Source organism: Hypanus sabinus, chromosome 13 (genome assembly GCF_030144855.1).
Source record: "Hypanus sabinus isolate sHypSab1 chromosome 13, sHypSab1.hap1, whole genome shotgun sequence".
NCBI classification, from domain to species: Eukaryota; Metazoa; Chordata; class Chondrichthyes; order Myliobatiformes; family Dasyatidae; genus Hypanus; species Hypanus sabinus.
In genome coordinates this window covers 7,697,634-7,725,115 of record NC_082718.1, presented here as the reverse complement: position 1 = coordinate 7,725,115, position 27,482 = coordinate 7,697,634, and the positions used below count along the sequence as shown (strand labels likewise).

Sequence of the window (27,482 nt, the reverse complement as noted above, 5' to 3'; positions counted from 1 at the left end):
TTATTATTGTTTACTGTTTAAGACCAAGGTCTGTAGGATTTTAATATCAACAAGTTGGTGAGTACATTAAGGCCTGGAACAGAGGGGAAAAACACGGAAGTATCAGTTTGATATGGAAAAGGGAACTGCAGACTCAATTTATTCTTCTTTCTCCAGATATAAGAAGGATTTTAAACTTGGAATGTTGGAATAAAGTAACAACTTTCCTAATTGATTTTGCTGTGAGAGAAAAAAATCTTAAGCTGCCTGCAATGCAGCATAGTGCGTCCTGCAAGCCATGCTTTGGGTAGTTGGAGACACAGGAGACTTCAGATTCTGAAATCTGAAACAACACACAAGATGTTGGAGGAATTTAATGTGCCAGGGAGCATCTCCACTGTACTTCCTATTCCCACATCGTGTCTTCACTGCCAGGTTGAGGCTAAACACAAATTAAAGGAAGGGCACCTCAGACTCCACCTGGGCACTCTGCAAACTGGCAGCATGAATATTGAATTCTCAAACTTCCAGTATACACTTCTCCTCTATCTCTCTTACTCTTTTCTCTATCCTCCTGATGTACCTGGCTAGCATAACCACTACTTTACACTGCTCGCCTGCTATATCTGCCCATTACCTACAATATCCACCCATTCATTCTCCTCCCCCCACTTCCTTCCCATTATACCATGTCCCCTTCCTCCCCTAGCAGATCCCTTGGTCACTTACACCCACCAACTTCCAGCTTCTAACATCAATTCCATGCTCCTCCCACTGACCTGGATCCACCTGTCACCTGGATCCACCTGTCACCTGCCACCTTTCCTTTCCTCCAGCTTTTTACACCACTCCAGATGAAGTGTTTCAACCCAAAATGCTGACTTCCCATTTTCCTCTATAGATGCTGCCTGACCCACTGAATTCCACCAGCATTGTGTGTGTAAGTGGGTACACTTGTGGCAGTTAATCACCTATTTATTCAGAGAGCACAAGCTTTCAACACTTTACCGTTTTTCACTTTCTACCAACAGAGTGGAGAGTTTCGTCAGTCTTGAGTCTTGATTATGATTAGGGAAAACTAATTTTCAAAGGCCTTATATTGCCTAGTTTTGCACTTCAGGCATGCCACACAACATGCCTAAAGGACTGATCAGTGTGAATGAATCAACCAAACTATTGAGTATGACTTAAATGTTAGTTTTTATTTAGAAAACAGTCTGCTGAGGGCCAGTGCAGAGGCATTCAAATTTGGCAACCAAGAAAGTTACAAAAGGTCCAGGTACATGTTCTGGAAAGCCATCTCATGGGTGAACTAAACTTGAATCAACAAAGGATGCTCATTAGCTGTGGCAGGACTTGAATGCTATCACCTCTTACAAAGTGAAATCAACCAACATACATAGCTAGCAGACTTTGCTTCCAGATTCGCTCAATGCTTTCTACACTCACTTGAACCATCGTAATATGAATGGATCATCACAAACCCCCACCGCCCCATATGACCCTGTGATTTCAGTCTCTGAGGCTAACGTGAGAGCCTCTTTCAGGGGGCACCTGGCCCCGGTGGGGTAGTTTCCCAAGTACTACAGCGCTGTGCAGATCAATTGGCCAGTGTGTTGGTTGAGATCTTCAGCCTCTCGCTTCAGCAGTCTGAAGTACACGCCTGCTTCAAACAGGCTTCAATTATACCAGTGCCTAAGAAGAATATGGTAACCTGCCTCAATAACTATCATCCAGTAGCACTTACATCCACGGTGATGAAGTGTTTTGAGAGGCTGGTGACAAAACATATCAACTCCAGCCTGAGAAGTGACTTGGATCCTCTCCAATTTCCCTACCGGGTACAACAGATCCTCAGCAGATGCCATTTCACTCAACCCTGAGTGAAGAGCAAAGTTTCATATGTCAGGATGCTCTTTATCAATTATAACTCGCTATTCAATACTACCAACATCTTAAAGCTAACCAATAAGCTTCAAAACCTTGGCCACAATGCCTTCTTGTGCAATTGAATCCTTGATTTTCTCACACCACCAGGTTCAGGAACAGTTATTACCTCTCAATCATCAAAGGGAATAACTGAAATCAGCTTCACTTACCACATCACTGAACTGTTCCCACAACCTTTGGATGCACTCTCAGAGATTCTTCATATAACCATATAACAATTACAGCACGGAAACAGGCCATCTCAGCCCTTCTAGTCCGTGCTGAATCTCATATTCTCGATGTTTATTATTTATTGATTTTTATTTTTTTTCTTGTATTTGGACAGCTTGTTGTCTTTTGCACACTGGTTGTCCACCCTATTGGTTGTTGGATTTATTGAGTATGCCACAAGAAAATGAATCTCAGGGTTGTATGTGATGAGGTATATGAACTTTAATAATAAATTTACTTTGAATATTGGACTTTAGTCCATTGTTCATTACTTCCCTGAACCATCCCTTCAACAAAACCCATCTGATTTTCAATATCTTCACTAGGTGATGTAGCATAGTGTTGAAAAAAACGTGTCCCAAACGTACACACAGGGATCAGTGCTAGGGAATTATTGATGTATGTGATATACAGTCTGCCCTACTTATCCGCAGGGGATTGGTTCCAGGATCCCCCCGCGGATACCAAAAAATGCAGATGCTAAATTCCCTTATTTAATCTGTCTCAGTGAACTTTAGGACCCGGGGGAGCTCTGGACCCGCCACCCGCAGCTGCTGCTGAATCCGCAGTGTTTCTGTTCTGTTGACGGAAAACAATCATGTCTGAAAATAAAGTGGAAATAATAAAACGATCGGAAAGATGTGAAACGGCATCACTCATTGGAAAAGCATTAGACTACAGTTGGTCAACGATCGGAACAATCGATGAAAGCTACAATTATTACTAAGCAAACGCAGTGGTTTAATTATTGAAATACTGTGGCGACCCATTTCCTAGTACATCTGAACCAGCTCACAATTAGCCAGCGTTCCGGCTAAGGGAGATAGCCTACGGGGGTTTGCGAGCACAGAGCTTTGGAGCCTCTGCGCCACGGGGGGCAGGTTGAGGGAGGCTTAAAAGCAAGGCTGGGTATTTCGAATAAAGTTTTTTTTTCTTCGACTGTAGTTACCGACTCCGTGTCGTAATTTTAGCGCTGCATGTAGCACACCACTACAATACATACATTTCTTAAGTGTTTTATATGCATAGAAAGGTAAAATATATACTATATACTAAGACAAACGTTTGACTAACTGGTGCTAAACAACACCGGATGTACCTGTTCCAACTAACGTACAAATCCGACTTAAAGACTGCCTGTACTTTAAATCATCCCTAGATTACTTATAATACCTAATACAATGTAAATGTTATGTAAGTAGTTGTTATACTGTGTTTAAGGAATAAGGACAAGAAAAAAAGATGTCTGTAGATGTTCAAACAACGAGTGCTGGAGAGCGAACTTCCGGGTTTTCCCAATTCATGGTTGGTTGAATCTGCACATGCGGAACCCGCAGATAAGGAGGGCCGACTGTATTATTTAGATGTGAACATGGGTGATTTGATCAGTAAGCTTGCAGATGACATGAAGTTTGGTAGTGTCACAGAGGAAGTTTGTCTACAGAAGGCTACATCCTGACATAGATCAGCTAAAAGTGGGGCAGAGCAATAACAATTGGAACTCAGTCCTGGTAAGTGCAAAGTGATGCATTTATGAGGACAAATAAAGCTAGAAAGTACAGTAAATGTAGGGCCCAAAGGAGTTTTGGGGAACAGGATCTGGGGTACAAATCCATAGTTCCCTGAAAGTGACAGCACCTGCATAAAGTAATGAAGAAGGCCTATGAGGATCCTGCTTTCATTGAAACCAAAAGCTAGAGAGCCTATGGCAGATTTATAAAATATTGAACTGTGTGTATTTCTGGTTGCCATGCTCCTATTGATATAGATAGGGTCCCTAGGAGATTCACCAGGATGTCGCCTGGATTTAAAATACTCAGTTATAACAAGAGACTGGGCAGGCTGTTTTCTTTCCAGGAGTGAGGATACTGAACAGTGATCTGATAGATGGGATCTTGAGAGGGGGATAGCTAGGGCAGAAAGTTGAAAAAAAATTTTGGTGGGGGTGTTTAAGACAAAAGAGCATCAGTTTAAGTTCAGATGTAGTACATTGCCGAGGATCTGAAGGGGATTTTTTTTCCCCTTTGTTTGGATTCTAGAATGCACTCCTTGAAGAGGTGTGGAGGCAGAGGCCCTTAAGAAGTATTTAGGTAAGTGTTTGAGTCAACAACGTAGAGAGGTCTACAGGCCTAATGTGGGTAAATAGAATTAGAATAGGTATGTAGTGTGGCATGGACAGGGTGAAGTACCTCATATTCTGTCTCCCAACCTGACGGCATGAACATCAATTTCTCTAACTTCAGGTAATTCCTCCTCCCCCACCCCCTCATTTTCCATTTCCCATTTTGGAACCCCTGTTAACCCTTCTCTTCTCAACTACCTGTCATCTTCCTCTGGTGATCCTCCTCTTACCCTTTCTCCCATTGTCCATTCTCCTTTCCTATCAGACTCATTCTTCAGTCCTGTACCTTTCTACACCTGTAACCTCCCATCTTCTCACTTCATTCCCCCTCCACACAAACTTACCTTCCACCTCACCTGACTTCATGGCTTCATCTATCACCATTTAGCATGTATTCTTCACCCACCCCCCAACCTTATCCTGGTTTGTTTCCCCATCCTTTCCAGTCCTGATAAAGGGTTTCAGCCCAAAACATCTAATTTTTATTCCACTCATAAATGCTGGGGACCTGCTGAGTTCCTCCAGTATCTTGTGTGTTACCATGCTGTGCTGAAGGTCTTTTTATGTGCTGTATGACTCTATCACCCCATAAAGAAAGTTAACCTACTGCCAATAGTTTTGTTCTAAATAAGCGACTCAAGCTGAAGTAATGCGTTAGCCAAGATTCTCAAAATTGCTTGATAATTAAAACCTAAAATTGTACTTAATTTTTTTTCTCTCTATTATTAAAGTAACTCTCAATCTTTCATTTGGAGTGACTGAAAAACATGATAATATATTCACATAGAAGCAGTTTTGCTGTCTATTTTGATTACATGCTGTGAATAACCGAATTATATCACGGTGTGTGATCAAAACAAGGTCAGCCAATAATCCCCTTTCTTTGCTGTATTCCCCTGTCCCTTCTGAGATTATCTTTCTCATCCCACACAAGTTTCTTCGTCATTTTCTTTTTCTTTATAATGAGGAAAAATAATTTGAACACTCTGGTCTTGTCCCTTCCAGGTCAGTGAATTTATTTCCGATAGTCAAGGCTATTCAAGTGGAGTGATGATTGATGAAAAGATAGAGGCATTATGCCAAGAGAAAGTGAGAGACGCAAGATTCTGGAGTTGTCTGCCTTATGGTCATGTTTACTTGGCGCAGACAACATTCAGGACTAGTATTAAGGAGCAAAATAAAAATATGCACCCTGCATTTTATTCATAATGTAAACTCTTGATTGGATCAGTTGTGGAAAGTGGCTAATATTCTTAGATATTCAGACGGAAATAAAGTGGGTAAAAGCCATAATTACATCTCAAGACCTTTTTAGATAAAGCATTTTTGAATTTTCTCATGTTAGTGGTAATGAAAGGTGAGATTGGACTCAGATGATGAGGGAAATCATTAAAGGAAAACCAGACTTATATCCAATAATGTCTGGAATTAATTAGAAAAAGACGGTTCTTGGGAAACTGAAAGGTCTGAAGGGAGATAAGTCACCTGGACCAGATGGCATACACCCCACAGATCAGAAAGTGGTGGCTGAAGAGGTCATGGAGGCATTATTAATGATCTTGCAAGACTCCAGAATGGTTCAGGAAGACTGAAAAGTTGTAAAAGTCGCTCCACTCTTCAAGGAGGGAGAGAGGCAGAAGAAGGGAAACTATTGGCAGGTTAGTTTGACCTCAGTGGTTCGGAAGATGGTGGAGTTGATTATTATGGGTGAGGTCTCAGGGTACTGGAGGCACATGGTGACATCTACTCGACGTACTTTGATAATAAATTTACTTTGAAGTTTTGAACTTTGCCCTCTGAATAGTTATTAGTAACTCCAAACCAATCAGCATAGTTTTGCATGATATATGATGTTAGTACCTGTGGTATATCAATGGAGTATAGAATGGTGGACGTCTGGAACTGGCTACCAGGGTATAGTGGAAGCAGATGAGATTGTAGTGTTTAAGATACTGTTAGATAACACATAAATATGCATAGAATGGAGGAACATGGTTATGTACAGCAGAAGATATTTACTTTAATACGTGTCAAGTTCAGCGTAGACATTTTGGGCCAAAGGGCCTGCTCCTGTGCTGTACTATTCTCTTTGAATATAATGTCAAACTTGTCAACTTTCTTTTGATATCTTTCTTCCTTTGCCTCATTTACTTATCCTTCATTGTTTTATGGAAGTGACCGTATATTTATGTCCACTCTTTGACAGGGAATTGAGCAATTTGTTCCAAAGAGGTATATGTACTTGCTTTAAAACGCCGTAAACAGTGGTTTTCAGCAGAAATATATCACCCCTTCCTCTCTTTCCAGTCCAAGCTCCCACTGGCCAACATGATGCCTCTACTATTACACAAATTGAGATCAGTATTCTCTACATTCCGAGGGGATCAGTGAACAGGTATACATTAGATATATCACTTAATTTTATGAAACAGGCTCTTTTAAAAAAAAGTACAAGGCACAACAGCAGTACTATTATGAGCATCATGAGAAGACTATTTTGCTGAAGAGCTCCTGAGAGATGCTTGACAACATGAACTGAGCTCTTTAAAGAATTTCAGAAATGAACAATTCAAAATAGCAGACTGTCAAAACAGATTGATTTTAACTTTACCAGTCATTCACCCTCAGTACTGTTAGAAACTGCACACTGTCTTTTCCATTACCTACATATCTGGCCTCGCTATTCTTATCCCAGCCAAGAAGCTTTCCTTCCTCTTCACATTCTACTACAACAGCATTCATGGTTAACGGATAATCTTCCACAATGCCTGTCATCTTCACTATGATGCCACTGCCAAGTAATGCGTTTTGACTTATATGTTATTAACTTATTGGTGGTGATGTTTTGTTTTATGTGTTAGGGTGATATATGTATTATGGATGCAGCATGGTCCAGAGAAACATTACTTTATTTGGTGGTATAGATATACAGGCAAAAGACATGAAAATTCAACTTGAACCTCAACTGCCCCTCCCTTTTTCAGATCATTTCCCCTTCAACTATCCAGTTTACTTTTTCCACCTCCACTGACCCCATTGCCTCCCTTATGTCACTTGTCCATGCAACAACTAAAGAAGCAACTCCGTAAGACTTAGGAGCAGAATTAGGCCTTTTGGCCCATTGAGTCTGCTCTGCCATTCTATCATGCCTGATTTATTATCCCTCTCAACCCTATTACCCCCTTTACTAATCAAGAACCTATCGGTAGCAGCTTTAAATATACCCAATGACTTGGTTTCCACTGTGTCCATGGCAGTGAATTCCACAGATTCATCACCCTCTGACTGAAAAATTCCTCCGTATCTCTGTTCTAAAGGAACGTCCTTCTATTCTGAGGTTGGGTTATCAGAAACAGTCCATCTCTCTTTTGCACTTTTCATCATCATCACTTTTCACTCCTCACATCTGAGGCAACAACTGACTTGTGTTGCACCAACTTAGTATTCTGTAGCGTGTTGCTTTCCAAGCAACTGCAGTAGTTGAGGCTAATGATAAATAAGTGGGAAATCACTTTATATGCCTTTTGTGCTTCACGCTGGTAGTTTTACAGCTGCTCTTGACTTCTATTTGATTCTTGAAATTATATGTATAAATTGTAATGTACTTTTTTAAGAATCTCAGAAGCAATCTTCAGAGAAAATGTAGAGAAAAGAATTTTTTTAAAATTTAAGGTATTTTTGAGTTATATATATCAAAATGTTAAAGCATAAGGTAAAATAGATCATTTTGTGTCAACAGTCAACACAGTCCGAGGATGTGCTGGGAACAGCCCACAAGTGTTGCCATGTTTCCAGCACACCCACAATTTACTAAGCCTAACCTGTATATCTTTGGAATGTGGGAAGAAACTGGAGCACACTGAGGAAACCCATGTGGTCAGGAGGAGAGCATACAAACTCCTTATGGACAGCACCAGGAATCTGTGATCACTGGTGTTGTATAGCATCTATGCTAACTTGAAATCTAATTTAATTTGCTGCATTTTGAGTGGAGTAGTGTCAATGTCAGATTATTTCAGGAATGGATCTTACTTGGAAATACAATTCATTACATAATGTTATTGGCACTTTTTAAAATTTTTCTTAAAATATGAAAAGCAAGACCAAAAGTAACAGCTTGTCTGTATCAAATATTCAGACACACAGAAACTGTGATTACATTCAAAATTGCTGTTGCAAATTAACTCTGTAATGCAGGCAGGAAATACTCTGTATTATGCATATATGAAAGTTATTTGGCCCAAAATAGATTAAGAGTGCAAGTTTTTGATCACTGTATAATTGTGAACTAACTGAACACTCAATTAATCTATTTGCATCTATTCATATGGCATTACATAGATTTCTCTTAAGGAATGTCATGGCAATTGTTAGGAAATATCTGCAATGAATCTGCCAAAATAACGTACGTAGAATAAGAACATAGAGTTAAGCACTGATGTCACATGGGAACCCTTTCGAACATTTCAACACGGAACAGGCCCTATGGCCAACAATGTTGTACTGATCTTTTAACCTACTCTAAGATCAATTTAACCCTTCCCTCCTACATATAATTTACATATAAACCTGCTCTTCCTTGCAAAAGCACCATAACTGATCTGATCTGATGATAGATATTTTCATTCACACCTACTTAGTGTAATCTTTCATTCCCTTACTTAATAAAAATCTATCCAACACTGCTTTAAAAATATTCAAAGATTCTGTTTCCCTTTTCTTTTGAGAAAGAGAATCTTATTCTGTTAACATCATCACAAATGGACAATGTACGTGATAGGCAACACCGCTAATGCGAAATTAGAGTTCATCATGTAGCACTGTTATCTACTAAGTTTTCTCTGAAAGAATCGCAGAATTGGGAAAAGTACATTGTTTATCATTTTTCACAGTGATTCATGGGCTGAAACAAAACCTTTGTAGTTCCCACAAGCTGAGCTCACAGTTATGTCACTGACTGCCAGGAAGATCATCAGAGCCCCTGGCTACCCCACCATGGCCACAGAGCAATTACAAAGAAGGCTGCTACAGATATGAGGAAAACCATGGGGGTGGGTTGCTGGGAGATTTTCAGTTTCCATATCTCATTGTCCCTTACCACTTCTCAACAGCAGCCCCCTTCCGCACGGTTGTTACTGTGAACAAAGTCACAGAAACTAGTGGAAGCCTGCTCGACCCAGTATTACATGACATTTTATATGCTAAAGATCAAAGGTAACAGCAGGATGGTTCTGTAGTTACAGTGTACCTACAATGCTTCCTTTGAATTTCATATACTTTTCAAACACCTTCTTCTTCACACCCACATTCCAGACTCATAAAATTAATGTTAATCCCATTCATGCATATGCAGGCATCTGAGGTTCAAGTGGAGTGTCTCTTGGTTTGCAATTGACCCCAACCTGCAGCCCTAGGACGCTCATTGTTCTGACCTACATTTTAAATTCCATCTGCATTCACCATTCAAATCTGAAGAATGGTTGCTGTTGAATTTAAAATTTGCTACATACCCTAACTCCAGAATATGCCCTAACACCCTACCCCCACATTCCATGTTCTCAGTGGCCCTGTGTCATTGTGAGATCCTGGCTGTTCAAACTGACTGACGTTGCATGGCATAATGTGATCATTGAGGAAACAGATAGTGATGATTGAGCAAAGAAAAATTAGCCTGGCAGATTCTGAGAGCATCAGTGTGCTTTTCGGGACCCTTTAGTTAATATCTCTTTGCCAGTCTGATGTGAAGTTTGCTTCCTTTGTGTTTGAAAAATAAAGGTTGTTGGTTGCGTCTTTCATTCACTAATTTAATTAGCTGTCTAAGTGACACAGGAAAACACTGGATGGAAGTATCTAGTCCAATTTCCCAATTGGCACTAATTGACCTGGAAATTGGTCACCTATATAATCTAATCTGAAGAAAGATCTATATATATACACATATATATAATAAAATTGCTTACAATTCTTAAAAAATTGGCATAGTAATCTACAATTAAAATTTATTTCCCATTGTTGTTGCCTCAAGAAGATGCTGGGGGATGTTTTACAACCCTGAAGACCAGGTATTGAAGGTGCCCCCACAATATTATATTGTCAGAATCACAAGATTTCAATCCAGTGATTATGCTAAGGGATATTATACAGTTTGAGAGAAACTATATAGCTTTAATTTCAAAGCGCTGTCAACATATAAGCACTTATTAGTTGAATTGGTTAACACTAAAAATGAACATGGGTTTCTGATGTTGCTTTAACAAATCAAATCCTCTGCAACTAATTTAAGAAACCTGAGAGATGAAAGTTGTCTCCATTAACACATTTATTGAGCACTGTTCACAATCTCTTCAAACTTCCTTAATATTAGTGCCTACTGCTTAGAAATGATTAAATAACAAGATGCAAATTGCTTGCTGACTAGCAGCATTTGCTCAAAAACATTGCTATACTTTATGCATTATATGACAACTTTATAATTGGCAGTAATAGTGAAGGAAAATAGTTTTCACTAACTGTCCAATTTAAATTGAACTGTTTCAGTAGTGAGAACTATAAATATCCAAGCAGGATGATTATAATGGAAAGGAGCTGGTGCTGATGGCTTTACTTGAACTTGCTGCTCTTGTCCTTAAGATGATTAAGGTTGGGAGATGTTGCCAAATATGTGTTGTAACTTGTTACAGTGTATCCTATACATTTCACCTCCATGATACATGACAGGGATGAGGGTGGATTGTTGGGTAAGTGAACGAGGTGCCACTTTGACTTAGTAGATTGTATTTGCCAAAGTTATTGGACATTAACTGAAAGTAATTCCTTTCAATGTTACTGTTGCAGAGTTTTTGAGCAGTTGGAAGTTGACCCAGTTGGAAACCCAGAAAACAGAATAGTTACCAAGATAAAGCACTCCACATAGATGATTTTATAACGTCATTGAAATGTTTCTGAAAAAAATATGTATTTTAAATTGTTTTGTCCGCTAGATAGAGGCCTACTGAAATACATATCACTTCAGTTGATAGAACTGTTACAGTTAGCCCTCAGCTCTCCAGTACCCATGAGGAGTGAGGGAGCAGTGGGTGTGGGGTGCTGATTGCATGAGAATTGCTCAAAATAATTACTGTACATCACATGCCAGTATTCTATATATAAAACCTTTAATAAATTGCCAAACTATATGTCATGTCCTTGCCGTTTGAAAGAACAAGGTTTTACACTGCACTTCTCATTTTAAGTTTGAACAATATTAACATTTAGAAAAACAGCAAAAGTAGATCACAATAAGTGACTGTACTCACCATCATAGGAAGTGCCAAATCTTCAGAGAGGATGTTACTGCTAATCAGCCTACGACTGCACTGCCCTTGCACAGAGATAAACAGAAAACATATTTTGCATAATATTTGAAATAAAATTCACTGCTAAGCCATTTTACAAAGTTGCTGAACATTCTTAGAATATTCTTACCAGTTGCATGAGAATTCTGGATGCATGAAGACCGTAAGCATAGGAGTAGAATTAGGCCATTTGTCCCATTGAGTCCACCATTCCATCATGGCTGATATATTATTCCTCTCAACCCCATTCTGCCTTCTCTCTTTAACCTTTGCTGCCCTTACTAAATAAAAATCCATTAACAACCACTTTAAGTATATCTAGTGACTTGGCCTCTACATCCATCTATGGCAATGAATTCCACAGATTCACCATCCTCTGGCTAAAGAATTTTCTCCTCATCTCTGTTCTAATAATATGTTCTCTGTTCTAATGCTACTGGATTATTGAGAGATTATTTACTTTTCTGCAACTTTGTGTTGAGTGCAATTCAACTGCAGTTTTTTGAAGTTTCAGTAAATAACAAGAGTTTAGCTCTGGGTCCAAAGGATTTTACCCGGTTTGAAGAATGTTGGGCATTTGTCATTACCCAATGCTGCAGGGATATATAAAATAGATTACACATGAAACTATTCTCCTGAATCACTTCAGTATATTGCTGATTATCTCATCTAGACAATTACTATTTGAAATGATCCAGTTCAATATCTCTTTTCTCTCTCATTCTCCAAACAAAAATCATATCTGAATTTAGTAAGTGCCACTTATATTTGGAGGTAATGACCATATTTATTAACACTGATCATGATTCATCTCAGCATAGGAACATAAAAAGAATTTTTTAAATATCAGTACTCTTCAAAAGCTAAAAGCAGTTAATATTAAGAATCTTCACTACTTATCAGACTCTTGTGGGGAATACAGCATCCACTGAAGCATTCACCAGGTATTTTTAAAAAATCTTTCTTTCTCTTCGGTTGTCTATCGAAATCAGATGACGACGTCCACTCCTTTAACAGTGAGATCTTTGATGATTATGTAGTCCTACCCTGGACCCACAAGTTCTATTGCAGGTGGGACAGGTATATGTGGTAGTGGTGATAGTGATGGCAACCCTGGCTGCATTTCTCCATTTCTGCTGTCTTCTGGTTGTTCTTTCCATTTCCAGAATACGAACTTTGTCCCTACACAGTGTCTCCAAGTGATGCGGTCAGCAGCAACATCCTCCGGGTCCTTGGGTCTGATCTTGCACTTTCCTAAAGCATTCTTCATCTGATCCTTATAGCGCTTCTTCGGCCCTCCAGCTGAGTGTCGACCATGATGTCGCTGGCTGTATAACACTCTGCGGGGTAGCCCACATGGGGGCATCCTTATCACGTGCCCCAGCCACTGCAGCTGACGCTGGGTGATCATGGCCTCAATACTTCTGCAGTTGGTCTTTACAAGTATTTCAGTGTGAGGCACCCGCTCACGCCAGGTAATTCCCAGGATGTGCTGAAGGCAGCTTATGTGGAAGTGCTCTAAGGACTTCATGTGATGGCAGTAGGTTACCCAGGCTTCACAGCCATAAAGGAGGGTGGTGACACAGAGCGATTGGTAAACGGCAACCTTTGTGGAGAGGCAAAGGCTCCTGTTCTGAAAGACTCTACACCAAAGTCTCCCAAAGGCAGCTAGGAGATGCCTGTTTAATGCAGCTCTGAATGTCGTTGTCAATGCTGAAAAAAATCTTATATCAGGCTTAAATATGCACTTCAGATTTGTGACTTTAGGTCCTAAACCCTTGATCAGTCTTTAAATTCATTTTCTAAGTGTGTTCAAAATAGGCTGCTGGCACTTACTGCTTATTCCTCAGAACACAACATTCTGTGGATGCTGTAAATCCAGCGCAACACAGAATCAGAATCAGGCTTATCATCACCAGCATGTGCCGTGAAACTTGTTAACATAGCTTCAGTTCAATGCAATACATAATCTAGCAGAGAAAAAAAATAATAACAAATAAACAAGTAAATCAATTATGTATGTTAAATATATTTTTTAAAAAGTGAGGTAGATTCAATATCCATTTAGGAATTGGATGGCAGAGGGGAAGAAGCTGTTCCTGAATCGCTGAGTGTGTGCCTTCAGGCTTCTGTACCTCCTACTTAATGGTAACAGTGAGAAAAGGGCATGTCCTGGGTGCTAGAGGTCCTTAATAATGGATGCTGCCTTTCTGAGACACCGCTCCTTGACGATGCCTGAACACACACAAAATACTGGAGGAACTCAGCAGGTGAGGCAACATTAGGGAGAAAAGTAAACAGTCGATGTTCTGAGCCGAGACCCTTCATGAAGACCTGATAAAGGGTCTTGCCTCAAAACGCCAACTGTTCATTCCTGTCCTTAGGTGCTGACCTGCTGAGTTCCTCCAGCATTTTGTGTGTATTATCCCCCTGAAGTTGCTTTTAAGAAAATGATGGTGAACTGTATTGAATTACTGCACTCTGTTCATACCCTTATTTTATAGGAAGTCCAGTTGAAAAAGAACTTTTGGTGCTCCCATAATCTTTTTTGACCTAAAATTCCAGGTGGCAATGTTCATGTTTTTGAAAGAGGCTTTCAAAAAGATCTTAGCCAGTTGCTGCATTCCCTTTCATAGATGGTATATGCTACACCATATTGTATCATTCATGGAGGCTATGTTTATTTTAGGTGGAAGGTCAAGTCCAGTCTGGCAGATAGTTTTATTGTTTGAAGTGTTAACCTGTGCCCATTCTGTGGGTGGTCTATACTGCAGCCACTTTACCAGTGGTGTAGGAAATAATAATATTCGGTGGTGGAGGGTGTACGATTCAGGAGAGCTGCTCTGCTGCTGGAGTTGTGCCTATCCTGCTGAGCGTTCTCCGTCATGCTTCTGATTTGTTCCCTGGCCTTTAGAGAGTCACTCACCTTCAGTGCTGCCACAGACCTGTAATGTACAGAAGCTACACAGTCCAGTTTTTGGTCAGCTATATCCCCAACCACTATGTTAATTTGCAAGTAGAAGAAAACATAGTTTAATATTCTGATGAAATCTCCATTCTAAGGTAGGTGATCCTTGACAAAGGCTTTGTATTTGCCTTTCCTAAGATTCTGATTACTTTCCTTTTGTAGCTTCATGGCTTGCAATGTTTTAAATCAAAGTTCAAAGTAAAATTTATTATCAGTACATACATGTCACCAGATACAACCCTGAGATTCTTTTTCCTACGGGCATACTCAGCAAATCTATAGAACAGTAACTGTAAACAGGATCAATAGACAACAAACGGTGCAAATGCAAATATAAATAAATAGCAATAAATAATGAAAGCATGAAGTAACAAGATGAGGAGTCCTTAATGTGAGATCGTTGACTGTGGAAACACCAGAAATAGAATGTAATTATTAGTGTAATTATTCTCTTTTGTTCAAGAACCTGGAGGTTGAGAGGTAGTAACTGTCTTGAACCTGGCAGTGCGAGTCCTGAGGCTCTTGTATTTTCTACCTGATGGCACTAGTGAGAACAGAGCATGGCCTGGGTGGAGAGGGTCTTTGATGATGGATGCTGCTTTTCTGTAACAACGTTTTCCTGTAGATGTGCTCAATGGTTTAATACTTAACCACTGAAAACATTTTAAAAGATAGAACAATCTGCAAGCAGTAGATTGGACTCAAACCAAAACTCCATTCACCAGTTACCCTTATGGTTTGTGTTAATCATAAAACCTAAATTTCCAACAGCACACATTTAGAAGCACTGGAAAAGTAGGAGAATTCTTTTTATTTTCAATATACATTCAGCAAATGTAAATGTACACCAGCAATGGTTGGTATATTGTTAAGCAGCCATTTGTCAAGTGCATCACGTCCTTTGGCTCATACTCTAAACCGTGTGGTGTGTTTAAGGGTAGAGAAGCCACACCTGATATCCATACCCAGTCTGCTCTGTACTGCTGTATACACATTGCAGATGCTCAGCACTTCTCTGTAGAACTGCCAGGCATCAATATGAAGCAGCAGATGTTTGGACTGTGGACTCACTGCCCTGAGGATTTCCAGATCACTGTCTTGCAGTTGAGATGAAGTTATAACTTTGGAGAGTTTCCTTGTTGAGTCCTATTGGCTTTAATTTTATAACAACACAGATATGTCTGTCTACTGCCTCCTTTAATGCCACAGTGAAACCAAATGCGGGTTTGAGGAGCTACATCTCATATTATGTCTAGGTAGTCTCCAACACGATGGCACAAATATAACCACTCCTCCCTGTTACTCCCTCTCCACCCTTTCAATTTTCCTAATTCTGGAGGCTCTCTGAACCCTTCTCTTCCCCTTTCCCACTCTCACAACCTGTCCATCACCTCCCTCCTTTTTTTCTTGGACAACTGTCCTCTCCTATCAGATTCCATTTTCTTTAGCCCTTTATCTCCTTCCTTTATCACTCCCAGCTTTTTACATCATTTCTTCTCATCAGCACTTCCCATCCACCCACCTTCCCCCTCACATGCACTCACCTATCACTTGTACTCCTCTCCCACCCCCCCAGTTTTTATTCAGTCCTGATGAAGGGTCTCAGCCTGAATCATTGACTGTTTATTCCTCTCCATAGATTCTGCCTGACGTGCTGAGTTCCTCCCGCATATCACAACTATTGCTCAAGATTTCCAGCATCTGTGAAATCTCTTGCATCTTGCTTTAATTTTATAAATGTTCTTTAATGTCACACTTAACTTCGCATAGTGTCAAAGGTACCATTCTAAACCTGACCTCTGCCCACATTTGAACCTTGATGTAGCGAGTAATTTGCTGATGTTTGGTATGCAATGTGTACTATAAGGCACAGTCCATCACAATTTATTACCTTTTGTTTCCTCTGTCAAGCAATATGGAATAGGAGCAAGTAAATAGAGCTGGTGTACAGATCAACCAAAATGTAGTTGAATGTCTAAGCAGCTTAAGAAACTGATTAGTTTATTCCTATCAGGTTCCTTCAGGAGAAACAAAAGGAAAACTAGATCACAAGATGATAAGGCATAGCAGCAAAATTAGACCATTCAGCCCATTGAGTCTGCTCTGCCCTTCCATTATGGTTGATTTATTAACCCTCTCAACCCCGTTCTCCCTGTAACCTTTGATGTCTTTACTACCCAAGAATCTACCAATCTCTGCTTTCAATATACCCAATAAGTTGACCTCCACAGCCATTACACAGATTTTCAACCCCCGGCTAAAGAAATCCCCCTTATCTCCATTCTAAAGGGACGTCCTTGTATTCTGAGTGTGTGCCCTCTGGTGAAACTAAGGGCAAATTCTAAAACCTTCCAATTGAAGATAGGGATTTGGTGGCATTTGATATCTAATTGTGCTTTTGAGTATTTTAAATTGCAAACTAGAAATTGACATATTAATTGGCATCTATAATGGAAAGTTCGATTCCTTTCCCATATTTACATGTCATTTCTGAGTGAACCAATATTTTTATATTTTTTCTTCTCACTTAACATTTTGTTCAAATGCAGAGCACTAAACTTTTTAGATACCTGGACTGTCAAAACTTGAGAGAAATGTTGCTGTAGGTGAAACTTGGCAATCATTTAACCTTCAATTACTGAAACAGAATTATTTCACAATGGAAATGAATGACAAATGCTCTCTGCCTGTAACATTAACTGGTGCAAAGTCACACTAAGTTCTTGGGTGTTACTGCCATACATGCCATCATAGCTCAAGTGATAAAGATCTTTAAAATTATGCCAAAAAGATAATTCATTAGCTTTCCAGCTCCTGATCAAGCCTGCTCATTGTACTAGAAAAATGTACAGGCAATGAATATGTGATTTCGTATAGATGAGATGTTCACAAAGAAACAGTAGTTCACCACAGTTCACTTTCCTAGCTCATGAATGGTTTAATGATGGGCAATGCTTGGTCAGGATCTTTCAAGATTCAATCTGGCAACTCCTTCAGATGATTGAGGGGAGAAATTGGGAAATGGGCAACTGCAAACCATAGCAAGTAGGTTCTGAAAGTATTTTACAACCATTTTACTTACCTGTGAGTGTAACTGGAGTACTTTGAAATTTGTGCACCTGAGTATTCAAGCTGTAGTGCAAAAGATAAAAGAAAACAAAGTGGAAAAAAATTACTTTAAAAACAATTGAGGCAGAACATTTGCAGTTCATATAGTAAACTTAAATTTGACTCTTGTAAATTCAGATATCCTCGGGTGTCCTTGTGAGGATTTGATAGATAATTCTATTAAGGCTTATGGAACCATGGCTTACAGAGAGAGTTGTGATACCAATCAGCCATTATCTTCAACACTGCAGGACAGTTTGTGTGTCTGACCAGTTGATTGCTGTTCCTTTGCTTCCTTTTTCAAACTACACTGCCATGTATTATACATTATACCATGTTTGGTGTTCATTATCATTCGGAAGGACACATAGAATAAGTGCAAATGTGTTTGGTAAGCCCATTTGTTCCTTAGCTACCCTATAATACAGACCAGTTACCTAATTACCTGCACCTCAGATTTCTATACCTGATGGATGTGCATTTATTGTTAATGCATGGAATAAAGTTATGCAAGTAAAGTAGAGTTGGATTGGAGGCAGAACTTATGGGTTTTTCATTACTTACTGTGGTCTTACGTGTAAAATTAAGTGGTGTAGTGGGTAAAGAGACTGGATTAAAGTTAGATGAAGAATTGAACAAAGCCCTAGGAAATTAGTTTGTATTATTTATATCCAGACAGTTTCTATAACTCAGATATTTTAGGGCATGATGTAGAGAAGTGAGAGTAATGAACCAAACTTATATATGTTTTTGTCCTGTAGTAAACAAAACATTGTTTGTGGATCAATAGTTACCTCAGTTTACAGAATTTGCTTGTGTTCTATTTTTCAGAGGCATTTGTTCTGAAATGGGCCAATGCACAATTTGCTCAAGAGGGAGCAAAGATGGACAAGAGGCATAAACAACATTTACTCTCAGACTGACAGAACTTAATTGGATTTTGAATTATTTTGTCTAAGGAATTTGTTGTGTGAATGCAGAAAGAACAAAGCTGAATCTATTTGTCTCTATTTCCCTTCATTTATAAATCACTTTTTCTTAATTTACCTCACTAGGAATGAAGGAAGATTTCTTCTGTTAATTTGGGCTTAGTGTGGGCACAGCAGTATCATGCAGCCTGAATTCCCCATAGCAAGTTAAGAAATTGAATTTTCCAAATCTGGTGACTTGCAAACTCCATTAGAAAAATCAATATGAAATTTCCAAGCTTTGTGTCAAAAGCTAATTAGTGGACTGATGTTATTTATGAAAGGAAGTCTGCCACACTATCTACACATAATTTCAGCTTCAGTGAATGACTCTTGATGCTCTCTGAAGTAATTTAGCCAAGTTTGTTGGTTAACACGAGTAGTACCCTGTGCTATGATGGACATTCAACACCCCACCCCAGGGCACTGGGAAATGGGCAGTGTGTCATCTCACTAGATTTATTTGCTTCCTACGGACATGTAAAGAAATAACAGTAAAAGTAATCTCTGCTGTTTAATGTTTGATAAATGTTGTTGACTGTCAGCATGCAGTACTCTTACAGAACAGATTTCTATTATGTTGCGGGAGAACTATCCACCTGCTTTATGTAATCACATTTCTTTGTGTTACACAAGCTGCTATGATCTCAACTTGAATACAAAGCACACATCGTGCCCCATAATCAGGGGACTCACAACTTTGCCATTTTCAGCTGGATTTCACCATAGTTAAAGTACTTAGTACAGTATGAATTAGGTGAATTCATACAAAAAATTAAAGAAAAAAGGAAGGAAGAAAGATTGACTTTATTTATCACATATACATCAAAACATACAGTGAAATACATTATTTGATTCAAATCAAATCAGCAGAGTTGTTTTATTTTTTATTTTACTTAAGAATGCAACACAGAACAGGCTCTCCTGGCAGAACAAGCCACACTGCCCAGCAGCCCATCTATTTAACCCTAGCCTCATCACACGACAATTTGCAATGTCTAATTAACCCATTACCTAACCCGCATATCTTTGGACAGTGGGAGGAAAACGGAGTACCTGAAGGAAACCCACATGCATGCAAGACAAACACGAACTCTCTTACAGAGGACACCAGAATTGAACTCCAATTTCCAACACCCCGAGCCGCGCTAACCTCTATGCCCCATGCTGAGCTGCTCACTGCCACTTCCAAAAGTGATTTAATCTCCTGTCTCTGCATAATGAAGCTCTTCATGTTAGTAATGCAGCGGTGTCTCTGAGGATGGCAGCATGATATAAACCATGCTGGATGTGAGATACTGGAGATTACAGAATAATGTACAATATCTTACATCCTTCACATACATGAGGAGTAAAAATCTTTACATTACATCTCCATCTAAATGTGCAATGTGTGATCATAGTAATCTATAATAACTATAATAAATAGAACTGTCAATGTAATATAGAGTACACTGAAGTCAGCATGAGATTTATCACAAACAATAACAAGGTGGCCTACAGGGAAGAAGTCATCTCTCTGACACAGCGGTGTCAAGAAAACAACCTCTTCCTCAATGTCACTAAAACAAAGGAGCTGGTTGTAGATTACAGGAGGAATGGAGACAGGTTAACCCCTATTGACATCAATGGATCTGAGGTTGAGAGGGTAAACAGCTTCAAGTTCCTCAGCATCCACACCACCTGCTGTGTGGTGAAAAAGGCACAACAGTACCTCCTTCACCTCAGACAGTTGAGGATGTTTGGTATGGGTCCCCAAATCCTAAGAACTTTCCACAGGGGTACAACAGAGAGCATCCTGACTGGCTGCATCACTGCCTGATATGGGAACTGTACATCCCTTAATCGTGGGACTCTGCAGAGAGTGATGCAGCCAGCCCAGCGCATCTGTAATTGTGAATTTTCCATGATTCAGGACATTTACAAAGACAGGTATGTAAAAAGGGCCAGTAGGATTATTGGTGACCCAAGCCATCCCAACCCCAATCTGTTCCAGCTGCTACCATCCGGGAAGTGGTACCGCAGCATAAAAGCCAGGACCAACAGGTTCCGGGACAGCTTCTTCCACCAGGCCATCAGACTGATGAACTCACGCTGACTTAAGTGTACTCTATATTACATTAACTGTTCTATTTATTATAAATTACTATGATTGCACATTGTATATTTCGATGGAGACGTAATGTAAAGATTTTTACTCTTCATGTATGTGAAGGCTGGAGGAAATAAAGACAATTCAATACAGGTCAGGGGGCTGTCAAGTAATTGTCACTTAACTACATACATGTATACCGTCAAACGAGACATTTCTCTGAATCAAGGTATAAACTACAGTATTTCACATAACACACATATGACACACAATAACTTAGGAAATTAAGGATAAAATCTACCGATGAATTACACATAAATAAACAAAGTAAACAGCATAAATTAAGTACTACATAACAGATTAACCGGTGAGACTTTGCATGCGATGCGACAGGGAGTTCAGAAGTCTGAGGGCAGAAACTGTTTCCACCCTGACTCAAGTTTACGTTGTCTCAGTTATTACATAACTATTGCACACTTCATGTATTAAATACTGTATTTAGAATTCTGTAGTACCAAGGTCACTGAGTGCATCTGATAATGAATGTTTTCCAAATGTTTTATGATAAGTTGATTTCCTTGGTAGAGGTCCTTTAATTATCAGGACACATTGGCTCCATGTGAGAAAAATGGCATTTATTAACATCTCTAAGGTTATTACTTAAAATTACATTGTTCTTCCAAATGTCCAAATGATATAATTAAATAATGTCTGTGCCTAGTTACTTAACAGATGCTGTAAATTACAACTGAGTGTGTATGTTAAGAGTATCCTATTCTAAATAAAAGATCTTCAAGTGATCAGGAATGCCTTAGAAATAAGCTAAAGAAGTTTGCATGCCACATAACACCTGTCAGCTTACTTTTAGAATTATCTTCGTTGTGACAGTGTTCTCTGTTAAGTGTCCTTTCATTAGGAAGGGAATTTGAGGTTTCTTTAAAAAGTCTGAAACTTCCATTACATTACTGTTGTCAAACCTATTTGTAATTCCTTGGCACGTAGAGATAGGTCAAATTTGAAGTAAAGAGCTGGTTAAGCTGTCAGGCATTTTCAAAATGTGTGAATGATTTTATTATTTAATTTACTTTCCCAACTGACCTTTTCCTATGGTAATTTCTAAATTTTTGTGTGGTTGATTGATAAGCCGCATCCATCATTTTCTCTCAGATCAGGAAAAACTGTAGAATGTCATTCGTTTGGTTTGAAGCACGTGGAAATTAATACTTAAAGCTGTGGAATTTGTACTCAGTTGCCTTGAAAACTAAGACAGAAGACTAGAATTTTTCTTTAATATTTTATTTTCTTGTTACTTATTCAAGCTGGCACAGGTTCATCTAAATAGAAGTTGTACCTGAGCCTGTAAAACAAAAACTTTCTAGCTTCAGAATGGCTCATTATCTATAACCTGTTGATCCTGTGGCGACCCATTTCCTGGCACATCCGAACCGGCTCACAATTAGATAGCCTACGGGGGTTTGTGAGCACAGAGCTTTGGAGCCTCTGCGCCACGGGGGGGGGGGGGGGCAGGTTGAGGGAGGCTTAAAAGTGAGGCTGAGGTTTTTGAATAAAGTTTTTCCTTCGATTGCAGTTACCGACTCCGTGTCGTAATTTTAGCGCTGCGTGTAGCACACCGCTACAATCCTAGTATTTAAAATTCAAAGTTCAAAATAATTTTTATTATCAATGTACATATATGTCACCATATACAACCCTGAGATTAATTTTCCTGTGGGCACACTCAGCAAATCTGTAGCATAGTAACTATAACAGGATCAATGAAAGATGAACCAGAGTGGGAAAGACAACAAATGTTGCAAATGCAAACATAAATAAACAGCAATAAATAAAGAGAACATGAGATAATGAGTAAAGAGTCCTTAAAAGTGAGATCATTGGTTGAAGGAACACACACACACACAATGCTGGAGGAACCCAGCAGGGCAGGCAGCACCTATGGAAAAGAGTACGGCCCAAAATGTTGACTGTACTCTTTTCCATAGGTGCTACATAGCCTGCTGGGTTTCTCCAGCATTTTGTGTGTGTTGCTTAAATTTTCTCTTGTTTGTCATAGGTTGAAGGAACATTGCATTGATGGGGCAAGTGAGTGTGGTTATCCCCTTTTATTCAAAAGCCTAATGGCTGAGGGTTAGTAACTGTTCTTGAACCTAGTGATACAAGTTCTGAGGCTCTTGTACCTTCTACCTGATGGCAGCAGCAAGAAGAGAGTGTGAGTTGGGTTGTGAGGATCTCTGATGATGGATGTTCCTTTTCTATGGCAGCATTTCATGTAGATGTGCTCAGTAGTTGGGAGGGATTCACCTGTGATGTACTGGGCTGAATCCACTAACTTTTGTAGCATTTTCCATTCAAAGGCATTGGTGTTTCCGTGCCAGGTTGTGATGCAGTCAGTCAATATAGTGAACACTACAAATCTATAGAGGCTTGTCAAAGTTTTAGATGTCATGCCGAATTTCTGGAGACTGCTAAGGAAGTAGAGACGCTGCTGTGCTTTCTTTGCAACTACACTTTTGTGCTGGGTCCAGGACTGGTCCCTAAAACATTAACACCCAGGAATTTAAAGTTGCTAACCCTCTCCACCTCTGATCCTCTGATAAAGACTGGCTCATCGACCTCTTCTGAAGTCTATAATCTGTTAAATTGAGTATTGCATTACTCAAATTAAAAACTAGAAAATCTTTATTTTTGTTGCCAATTTTACTTCAAGTTTCCAGTTATTGACCATGTTATCCTTAGATCTTGAATTCTTCTTTACTTCCCAACCTTATATAAAGCTGGTTGGTTCATAATCAAAAATTGGAAGCGAGTGGATTCTTCAATCCTACGTTCTGTAGTCTGCTTTACTTGTCAACTAATTTTAAATTTTTTTAAATTCACTTAAGAATAATGTACTCTTACCCATTCTTATCCTAAATTCTTCAGTCTAATTTATAGCTTATAATATGGTTAACTCTGTACTAGCAGTACACTGCAAACGAAGTTACCACTGCTGAAATTTTTGGTGTCATACAAACAAAGCTGAATCAGGTGAAGCTTATGCTTCTGTGACTGAGCGTAATATGGAAAATATTGTATAACTGCAGTTGAAGTGCCAGTTGAAAAGAACTGCCCCTGGAAAACACTCGGAGCAGAGACAGTAAGCGAAAAGCCAGTGCCACAAGCATCTTCAGTCCAATGGAATGGTACTAATTTTCTTTTAAATTATTACATCCCTGAATGACTTTGTGACTATACAAAATGCCTGAACTTTTAAAATTTAATTCTTTTCTTAATGGGTCTTGTGATCTCTTGAGCTATGCTTGGCCTTTGTTATTAGTTATCAAAAATGCATTGGAGTATCCCTTCGTATCTAATCAAGTACACAATGCACAGCTGGGTAATCACTGGGTGACCTAATTATTATTTGAAACAAACAGGATAAGGAGCTGTACTCTGAGTGTGAGTGTTCAAATAATTCCCTTGTTTATTCATTAAATCTGGCTATAATTGAAGAAAAGTTATGTTAATATTTGGTTTTCTGATTATCCATAAAATGTTTCTTCTAATTACTGCACCTTATAATATTAAACCAATTAAGTATGTATTTACAATACTTTTAAATGTTGTTAGTATAACAAAGTAAACATGATGTTTAATGATCAATGGCTGCCCTTCCCACCCTAGCACATAAGTCAGTATCTGGTTTGTGAAGCTTTTTGCCTTATGATATTATTTGATAAAAATAAACGCTGGTTTTTCAATAAGAGTGAAACAGAACATGTGATGCTGAAAATTCATAGCACATGTTCCCTTAGGTCAAGGCACTGGCCTTTGTAGTATCCAAGACATCTTCAAAGAGTGGCCCTTCAAAAAGGCGGTGTCCATCATTAAAGACCCTAACACCCAGGACATGCCCTCTTCTCATTGTTACCATTGAACTAGGTATAAAGCCAGAAGGCACACACCCAGTGATTCAGGAACAGCTTCTTCCCCTCTGCCATCTGATTTCTGAATGCACATTGAACCTATGAACTACACTACTTTTTCATTTCTGTTTTAGCACTACTTATTTAATTTAATTATTTTATCATGCATTACATTGTACTGCTGCCACAAAGACAACAAATTTCATGACATATGCCAGTGGTCCTGATTCTGATTCTAATATAGAAGTCACTGATGTGGCCAATCTTAAAAAACAAAAACAAAAAGACAAAGAACTAGTTCACTAAGATTGGGAAAAGAAAAAGGGCAAAGTGTAATTTGGCACTGACTTTTTTCTAACACATACTTTATCAAGGATCAGGTTAATTAATCATCTCTGAGATCGAAAATTTCCTAAATGTGGTTAGACTTGATATCATTAACACAAAATGCATCATTTCACACTTGTCCACAATCAAACTCAAGCTTCAATGCTTTTGATAATCTTACTGTTCTGTTTATGTCAGCCAAAGTTTTGAACTGTTATTATAATATTCTACCTTTTTGAACACTATAATAATGCTTGCAAACCTTGATTCCAAACCTTAAAATGAAACGAGTTAAGGACTTCAAATGTTTTTTTGGGAAAATGACTGTTCACTGCTCAGCTGGTCTGAAAACATCTCTCACCTCTCTTTATTTGTTGTGACTTCCATATCCATACCACACTTGTGGGCTCCAATCATTTTTACAAACTTGTAGGATGAAACATGTATGTATATAGCATCATCAAAAAAAAACAGACACAATTTATCTTGAACTATTCCACAATGGCTTTCCAAATCAAACCCTTACTGGGTTCCATCTTAAGTTAGTGAAGTTAGCTTTTCTACACTTATGCAGTTTTACTTTAATTTTTTTTCTAGTCTCTTTCTATGATTACCTATTAACTGCTTTGGCTGGAAGCCCATTGAAACCAAATGTTCATTCACCTCAAGCTGCAAATACTTGTGGTGGATTGATAATTCTGATGTGGCATCTGACCATCTGCAGTGCTTCAAGCACATTAAGAGCAAAATCTGTACACCTTAAAATACTAGAAGTTGCTTGTTTGCTTTCATCAGCCCCTCATCTATTTATTGTATTGCTAGGACAATGAAATTATTCATAATTATTTCATTTCTTTCCTCACAGCCTTCATAGCTCACTGACTGTTTGTTCTCACTGAACTAATGTTCATTATCAGTGATGTATGGTAATGATGGTAACAATCAGAATGGGATCTGAGTTTAATATCACTGACATATGTCAGGAAATTTGTTATTTTGTGGCAGCAGTACAGTACAATATATTTAAAAATACTGTAAATTACAATAAGAATTAAATATATTTTAAAAAACTAGCTTAAGTAAGTAGTGCAAAAGACGGCAAAAATAGTAAGACGGTGTTTATGGGTTAGTTCATTGTCCATTCGGAAGTCTGATAGCAGAGGGAAAGGAGCTGTTCCTAAAACATTGAAGGTGTTGTTTCAGGCTCCTGTGCTTCCTCCCTGATGGTAGCAATGAGAAGAGGGATGGAAAAGACATCAAAACAATATTTCAAAGAAATTTTATGTAAATGGCAGGAATTTCTAAAGCACCATGAATAGTAGATGTGATAGATATGTATAGTGTTCTGATATAATCAAATTTAGAGATAATTTTAATTATAAAACAGATTTACTGTGACACGTTTGATTTAGAATTTTTTCTGTTGTGAAGGAATAGTGTATACTTTGTCTTGAAGTATAGAATGTGTGAGATCTGTGTACCTGGAACCTTTATTTACTTTGATATCATTACATTGATTTGAAGCAATTTGAATGTAGTTACCCGGTAATTGTTACTCAACTCTGTGGAACTGGAATTGGTTTATTACTGTCACATGTACCAAGGTACAGTGAAGAACTTGTCTTGTGTACTGTTCCTACCATTCAAATCATTACACGGTGGATAGAAGTAATACAAGGTGAAATAATAACAGAATGCAGAATAAGGTGTAACAGCTCCAAAGAAAGTGCAGTGCTTTTTTTCAGTCCCTTACTTTCAGCTCTTCCATTTTTTTGGTAGTAGGCATTATTATCTTCTGTTTTCAAGTGTATTTACGGTTTTGGGGGTTTGAATGTCCTGATTTATATTCTCTACATTTTGTCGTGGTTGGTCTGGAGTTTTATTTTTGTTGTGGGGCTTGGGGTGGATACTAACTTTACGTGACTTCAATTTGGGTGCTTTCTCAATTATCTTTTTTGTATTATATTATTATATATTTATTTTGCACTGTATTAATTTCCTATTTTGTTTTGGGTTTTTTTTAATTTGTAGTGTTGTAGAAAATGCATTAAAAAAAATCAATTAAAAAAAATTTTAAAAAGGAAGTGCGGTGCAGATAGATAATAAGATACAAGATCATAACAAGGTAGGTTGTGGGTCCAGAGTCCATCTTACCATTCAGTAGTCTTATAACAGTGAGATAGAAGCTGTCCCAGAGCTGGGGTGTATGGGATTTCAGACTTTTGTATCTTTTGCCCAAAGGGAGACGAGACTGTGTCTATGGTGGATGAGGCCTATGGTGTTAGTTGTTTTACTGAAGTAATGAGACGTATAGATACTGATTGCCATGATGTGCTGAGCTGTGTCGGCAACTCTTTGTAGTTTCTTGCAGTCATGGGCATTTGTGACTTGACTTTGTAAAATTCTGCATCTTGTTTGGAAAAGTAGCTGCATGAGCTCATTTCAAGAGTTTTCTAATTGTAGATGAACTTCACAAGAACCTAAGTGGGGGGTAAGGAGGC

General features: G+C 38.7%; 1 protein-coding gene across 2 annotated transcripts in view; it reads left to right on the top strand.

Annotated features, from left to right (window-relative positions):
• Positions 1-27,482, top strand: part of exoc4 (exocyst complex component 4) — a 502,794-nt gene that overhangs the window by 242,142 nt on the left and 233,170 nt on the right. The window contains exon 10 of one of the 2 annotated variants that reach the window (XM_059987074.1): positions 18,503-21,592. The exons of the other annotated variant lie outside the window; for it this stretch is intronic. Within the exon in view, the coding sequence (XP_059843057.1) occupies positions 18,503-18,572 (70 nt within the window). The 3' untranslated portion in view covers positions 18,573-21,592. Of the gene's footprint in view, positions 1-18,502; positions 21,593-27,482 lie in introns of those variants that run through there. 2 annotated transcript variants of the gene reach the window in all.